General features: G+C 42.3%; 1 protein-coding gene across 4 annotated transcripts in view; it reads right to left on the bottom strand.

Annotated features, from left to right (window-relative positions):
• Window positions 1-4,195: 4,195 nt before the first annotated feature.
• The window catches only part of TBC1D30 (TBC1 domain family member 30), a 53,548-nt gene continuing 50,463 nt past the window's right edge, over window positions 4,196-7,280 (bottom strand). For all 4 annotated transcript variants that reach the window (XM_066183188.1, XM_066183189.1, XM_066183190.1 and 1 more), the window contains one exon: window positions 4,196-6,816. In XM_066183188.1, coding sequence (XP_066039285.1) covers window positions 6,035-6,816 — 782 coding nt within the window. In that variant the 3' untranslated portion in view covers window positions 4,196-6,034. The remainder of the gene's footprint in view (window positions 6,817-7,280) is intronic.

Genomic DNA, 7,280 nt, shown 5'->3' with positions numbered 1-7,280 from the left:
TGCCAACTGTAATAGTGAAATTCTCCCCAGCTCTGTCTGTCACACCAGCCTGGAGGTTCAGCAGCAATGTGGCACAACTTGCCCCTCACACGATGGCAGAAGCAGCGCCTGTTCAGCAACAAACACTTGGTGGAACAAACACTTCCCAGTCTGGACGGAAATCCGTGACTCAGCGCTGGCTAGTGGGGATAGAGAACGTGTCCAGCAACACCAAGTCACCTGGCCCTCTGCCAAGCAGACAATAGTCTTTTTGTTCCCTCTGGAGAAAGGCCTCTTCTCCAAGAGCACTGGAGGCCGGACACTGAACAGTATTGTTGTAATTAGGTGAAAAGTTTACTAGTGCAGGGGAAACAGTATAAAAAATATCATACACAGTAATTTGGAGTTAAAAAGGGCACTATGTGTGCCTAATGTGAGTGTGGGAACAAGCAGATCAGGTCTGTACTTTGGTGCAGATTGAACAGAGCAATAGACCTAAATTTATTTAAAAAAAAAAAAAAGTAAAAAAAGAAGCTCCAGTTTCATTAGAAGATGTCATTAGAAGAGTAAGAGAATCTGCAATTTTAAGTCACAGTTGGGGAAATTGTAGAATTTCTGACGCTCTTTTTGGTGCCTGGAACTACATGTTCATACCTAGTAAGGTTCCACTCAGCTCTCCTCTCCCTGAGCACCTGTGACTGGTTGCTGATGAGCTGTAAATCTCTGGCCTTTTAAAGTCCTAACATTGGACTCTTACGCCAGTGCTGGGTGGTTATTAGAGACCTTTCCTATTTTCCTAAGAATAAAGTCACTTCCTTCTTGCTGGCCAAACACCTCCTTTCCACAACTGCCTTTGTGTTTCTGCACAGACTGGCACCTGCCCTTCACTCTGGGTTTGTACCCATGTGTCATCTACAGAAGCCACTGGAGCTGTTAGGAAAGGAGAGCAAGGTGGAGGAGCCATCAGGGACAGTGAGCAGGAGCAGAGCAACACCACTGTTTGTGCTCAAAAGGGGCTGAAAAACTGGCTGGGAACTACTGCCCATGAGTCCATCACTGCACAGGCTGTGTGATGTGCTGGATCTGGGGTTTTCGGCTGTGTCTGATGCTCTGAGGACCTGTGAGGCTTTTCAGTCCATTCCCACTTTCTGCCCCTTTGGAAAATCACTCCAGCTGGCATCTCCCTGCAAAGGGAGGCCAGTCAGCCTAGAAGGGAGGAATCACCATAAGGCTGGAAGCTCAAGTGGAGCCCACAGAGGCAATCTGGCACCCAGCAGGAACCACCACAACAGCAGCAGCTTCAGGCTCACATTTTGTGGTGTTTGTTATTCTTTTCATTCTTGGCCATCTCTCCTTTATTATTATTCTTTTCATGTGAAGGAGGAAATTTTGCTTATGAACCCATTTGTGGTCCCTGCTGTGCACACAGCTGCCCAGATCAGCACACCACTGTGGATGAGCCACTGGCCATCCAGATTACCTCTGTGTCATGTGCTCAACCCAGACAAAATCAGATGATTGCCCCAAGGGAAAGCTGTCTCTGGATGTGCTGTGTTTCTGCACCACATTTCTACAATTCTTGGCAGTTTCCATCAGCTGTTGTCAGAGAAAAGACACTGGGCAAAGCCAACCAGCGTGGTTATCCTTATCTTCCTGAAAACTCTCATCAAACAGCCAGACAATGAATACAAGCAAGGGCTGGGAGTTCACAGAGGCAAAATACAAGCCAAACAGAGAGGAATAGCTGCAGAACTGTTGAGTCCTGAGATGCAGGAAGCACCTGGCTTTCCTAATGCAGTATTCAAAAAATGAGGAAAGGATCAAAAAATTGTCCCATGACACCAACAAATACAAAACATCAGAAAACCAACAAGTGCGAACAAAAAACTGTACACATCCATGAGAGGAGACCCTTTAAGATGTCTCAGTGTGAAGTGAGCCACGGTGAACTTTATCAGAGCGCTCTCCACTGGCATCTCCCTTCTGCCAGGGCTGGCTCCTGCCAAGACAGGAGCAACCACTGGACTACCAAATGGGTGGACAACACCATCGCAGGATGCGCACCCTGCTGGCATCAGGCAAGTTCATGATCACTTCGAACACAGGAAGGATGGGCAGGAAGCAGCATGTCAGGGATTTGTTGCTTACAACTAGAAAACCTAAAAAGCCACACAGGCACCAAGAAGTTTGCTTTCCCTCAAAACTTCTTGTACCTTCTGCCTGGATGAGTTGTTCCTTCTGTCCTCCCAACCTCTCCATCCACATGTATTGCCTCCGGTGCTACCACCATGCCTGCCTGCTAATTTGTGGTAAACCAGTGTGGTTTGATACAGTATTATCAGAAAAAGGCTTGGAAACATCTGTGGCTCTTTTTAAACCTGTGGTGAGCCAGTAAGTGCTGTGTGCTGCTTGTAGGACCAAGCACAGCTGAAATGGCATCCTGCAGGCTGGGGGAGGCTGGGACTGAGCATGCTCTGCAAACCACTTCTAGGTCCTCAACTGTGTTAAATATCTTATATCAGCCAGTCAGTTGGTGCAAGCCCTGAGGGCTCTTCAGTGGGAAAGGTAGTGCAGAAGAGACCCTTCACACATGCATTTTTCTGCGGCGTGCTGGATTCACCCTTCCCACAAAGGAGCTCACCTTCCCAAGGATGCTGTTAACACAAAGGTGTTCAAAGCTTTCTGAGCAGCTTCTGCCTTCCTGAGAAACCAGTCACCTCACCAGTCCCTGCTGGGGAATGGCACAGCCTGAGGGTGCTTGTCTGGCATCTCAGATCAATCACTGGAAGGCCTCTATGACAACCCCCTCCCCGAATGAATCTTTCACCAATAAAAAGCAAGGAAAACTGGAGCAAACAAAGCGTTGACTAGGATAGGGATGCATTTGGATGAGTTTTCTATCTCTTCATACTTCAGTGGAGCTGGTGTCAGATGATACTGGCTCCCTGCCACTCAGCCAGATGCTACTACTGCCCATAGATGGGCACAAGAGAACTCCTTGCAAAGAAGGTCAAGGAAAACTACAGTACAGTGAAACTACTCATCTTATTTCTCTATGAAAAATTTCACATGGCTAAAAATAGACGTGAAGGTTTGAAACAGATTATAAGTCCTGAATTTTGAAAATGAGCTTTTACCTGAATTGGAAATACCAGTGTAAAGGGCTGCATTTTACTTTTGCATGAAATAATGTTTTGTTGCCTTTCTAGTAACCACTTAGGTTGTTTTGAATGGAGGTAGGATTTTTGTGAGGTACACAAAATCAAATTTGCACTATAGCTGCAGTTGCACTATAGCTATAGTTGGAGGAAATCAATTTTTGCTGACAACAATTCTGAAAAACTTATCTCTACTATCTGCTGTTTTTACACCCAAAACATAGACAATTTCAAATAATGTCTGAATATCTGTGGACCTGTTTCCACTTGCAAAACTGCAAGTGTCCGCAAAACGGAATCAAATGCCTGTCCTTTGAGAGCTTTCATTTGATGATGGTGAACCACATGCTCAGAAGTCAGCATGATCCTATTAAAATCCTTTCTCAAAAAAAAAAAAAAAAAAAAAAGCCAAGGAGACTCAAGGAATTTTAAAAAACCCCAACAAACAGAAAGGTCATTTGGTCACATGGAAAAGAGCATTAGAACCAGAAGGATCAAGGAGAACAAAATGTTTACAGAGCCAACTGCCACCATCACATATTCCAGCACTGCCAGTGCTGTGATGCCACTCTCCCAAGCACAACTTGCTTCATCACTAGACCTCATTTGCTCAAGGGATTCTTTAAAGAAAAATAATGGGAGAACTTCTCTGGAGTTCCCTGGTTCTCTGGACCTCATCTTAATGTTCTGTCACAGTACTAAGCAATGAAGTTGTTTTTGCTGTATGTTCCAACAGTATTTCAGATAGAGATTGAATATCCTTTGAGGTTCAGAAATGTACCTTTGAGGTAGCTATCATGACATTCTATTTTCTCATCAAGTAGTACTTTAAGGAAATTTCCTGCAGCAAGCATCATCAAACTAATGTACTGAGTATCTGTGGTTCCTTCACCTCAATCCTAACAGTCCAAGACCTGAGTGCACACTTGTAAATTACTATTCATTCTGAATCATTAGAATGTGTTGTTCTCTCCCCAGACCTATATCCATGCATAATTTACTGATTTCCCACTGCTTACTTCACAAAATGTTGCGAACTCATGCACATACTTGAACCATTTTAGCAGGTTTGGCAGACTGACAGTCCTTTTATTGGTATGGGTTCAGCATACAGCCGCGTGATACACTGAAGCTAAGGAAAAACTGGGGAAGATGATTCAGAGGAAAATTTTTGAGAAGTCCATTTCTTCTAATTCAGTGCAAAAACAATTCACATACAGTCCATAATCAGTGACTAAAATCTACATTATTTTAAATTTACTTAGTGCTGTGAATAATCATAAGTGACAATACTACTATTGCCTGGAAATAAGGCAGGGCAAGATCTGACCTACATCTCTTTTATATTTATAGTGTTCATACTTGTATACTATTTTATACGCATACACTCACATGAAACAACAGCAAAATAAAACTGTTCCCACAACAATGAACAGAGTATATTTTACAGCTTATAAGTTATGGTATACAGTGAAACTGACATCACATACAATAGGATATGGAATACATTAATAGACAATGATATGTTAATTTGGAAATTTAACAAAGAATTTTTAAAAGCAAGTAAGATATTACATACAATGGTGCTGATTCATCATTAGTCCAGTTTAAAATATTGGCCCTTTCATGCCACAGGAAACTTGGAATCAAGGTAATGAACCATAGTCATTACATACCATTTGACAGAGCTGCAATGATTAAAGACCAACCTGAATTTCTTGGAGTTTGAGTACTTGATTTTGCAACCCTGAAGCTGAATGATCTGTGTTTAGTTTCTCTGTCTGCCTGTTATATACATATAAATACTTGTCTTACAGTATTTATCAGCTCTGCTTTTTGATTTGGAAATAAATACTCAGTTTATCACTCTTTCACACCAAAGAGGAACCAAGACATGGAAGCCCAAGGGCACATCCCACTAACATAGTGTTGATGTGTTGGCTTTTAATGGGAAGTGGCACTCTAAGTATCTAATCACTCTATTTATAGAATTTAAACCCCTAAACTACTTTGGAACATTCATATATTTTACCTACTGCTAAGCTGGCAAATATTATTTAACTACAAGTCTAATCTAGATAATAGCTTTTAAATCCATTGAAGCCAAGATGCGTCAGAAGAATAATCATACAACTATACCAATAGTTGTACCTAATTCCTAATTTTACAGTGCTGCAACTCTCCAGCAGTAAGTAACAGAAATGTATGTATGTATGTACACATGTAACAGAAAAGGAGCAAACCTGTGTTGTGGATGGAATTATATCTGCTGTTCTCATGCTTAATGTTTAGGTTTATATTAAAAATAGTATCAGCAGAGAACTGCTGTGGGAAGAGAAGCAGAAAATCTTGCTCAAGCATATCTGAAGCCACATGTCACAAAGTGACACTTTTGATTGCTAGGGCTGCTTGTGCTTCTGTAAGTCATGGCTTCTCCAGCTACTCCCAGAGTGTGATGATGAGGTTGGATGAGGAAGCTGCTTAACAGTCACAAAAACTGTTACACCTGTCTGCTGCACTGGACAGTTTGTCCTTCGAGCTCAGAAAGACAGGAGGCAGCCATGGGGGGCTGAGGGGTTAAAGGCAGCTGGTGATTTAATGTCTGAGTTAGACTTTAGGAAACAGTATGCTTCACATTCCAAATTGATGTTTATTTTCCACAGGACCATCAGAATTAACAATAGGGTGCCAGAGTGCATCTTCACTAATCTATCCCATAACAACACAGAAGTACAATTTTCAAATACACGTTTATATATCTGGTAACCACTTCTGTCCCTGTTACTTAATTAGCAATTAGAAATGCTTTGGGACACACACACACATGCACACATTAAAAAAAAAGGCAATACAAATCCTTTTGTTGCTGTCAGAAACAGTAAGTACCAGGCAGTACATCATCGTTTCCTGGTCCCGCTGTTGCCACTGGCAGATTTATTGAAACTTCTGCTCATTTGTGGGAAGTGTACAGTTGGCGTTCTTTCAGTGGGGCCATACAGCCCTAAATTCCTGGCTGTAGCTGACTTTCGAAGAGGCTTGACGCTGGGAAAAGGATTGAAGACTTGTGGCTTTGGGTTCCCAGGCTGGGGCGATTTAGCCAAGTTTCCACTGTCTCTAGATGAAGTGGAAGACTCTGATAAACGCAGCTGGCTGGACTGATGGGATGTTGGTTCCACATCAGTTTGGGTATCTGAGGTGAGTTCCAATGCTTCCAGTTTTAGCTGAACCACGGTCATGTTTGTACCGCTGTCCATAGAGGTTGGCTCAGACAATTGCTGGTCAGCTTTCCGAGTAGTCCTGTCATCCAAACCACCTTCTTCTCTTTCTCCAAAGTCAGAATGTTTGGGAGTCTCCTCCTTTGCACCAGGACTATTTGTTTTACAGCTCTCACTCTGCTCATCTATTAGTCCTACAGTATCTCCGTAGCCCAGCTGGCCTTTGGCCCTAGCGATGTTCTTCCGATGAACTCGGATGTGAGTGCGCCATGGAGAGTTCAGTTTTGTTTTAAGATCTTCTTGGGGAATGGGAGACATCTTCCCCGTAGCATGGCTTGGGATGTGAATAACAGCATTTTTGAGAGACTTGTTATTCAGTTTCATCTTCTTTCCTAAAAGGAGGTGGTTTATCACTGGGGAATGGTTTACCTGAGAAGGGAGGAGGCTGGTAACTGGCCCCTTGTCTGAAAGAAAGCATTTAAAAGAAACACAGTATTGTTAAAGAACAAAACAAATTAATGTTCTAAGGATTTACCACCAAATTTGATACCTTTCTTAAGGTATGACAAAGATTTCTAGGATAGAATGTATTTAAAAAAAAACAACCCAAACTTAAAAATCATCACTGAACTTCACTTATGTCTTAGAGTTGAACACAAAGCAGCACCTCCTGTATAAGGATCTTCTGCCCTCCCTCACTGTTTTGCACCTATGGGTAAGTCCTGAGCCAGGAATACCATGAAAATAAATCATTCAAAGAAATAGCTTCTTGATTTTTGGAATTGCACTAAAACTGATAGTTTAATACTAATATTGGCATCTAGTATTTCCCCTCTTCTTCATTTCTCTTCCAACAGCAAAAGTCTCCATATGAGGTCAGCCACATAAGGCTCTCCATGAGTCTTGTGTGACTGGAAAATGGAAAATT

This window comes from Chamaea fasciata, unplaced genomic scaffold (genome assembly GCF_029207755.1).
Source record: "Chamaea fasciata isolate MVZ Bird 193981 ecotype frontalis unplaced genomic scaffold, bChaFas1.0.hap1 SCAF_5, whole genome shotgun sequence".
Lineage (NCBI taxonomy): Eukaryota > Metazoa > Chordata > Aves > Passeriformes > Sylviidae > Chamaea > Chamaea fasciata.
Note: the sequence above shows the minus strand (reverse complement) of the source record. Positions and strands in the feature narration are given on the sequence as shown.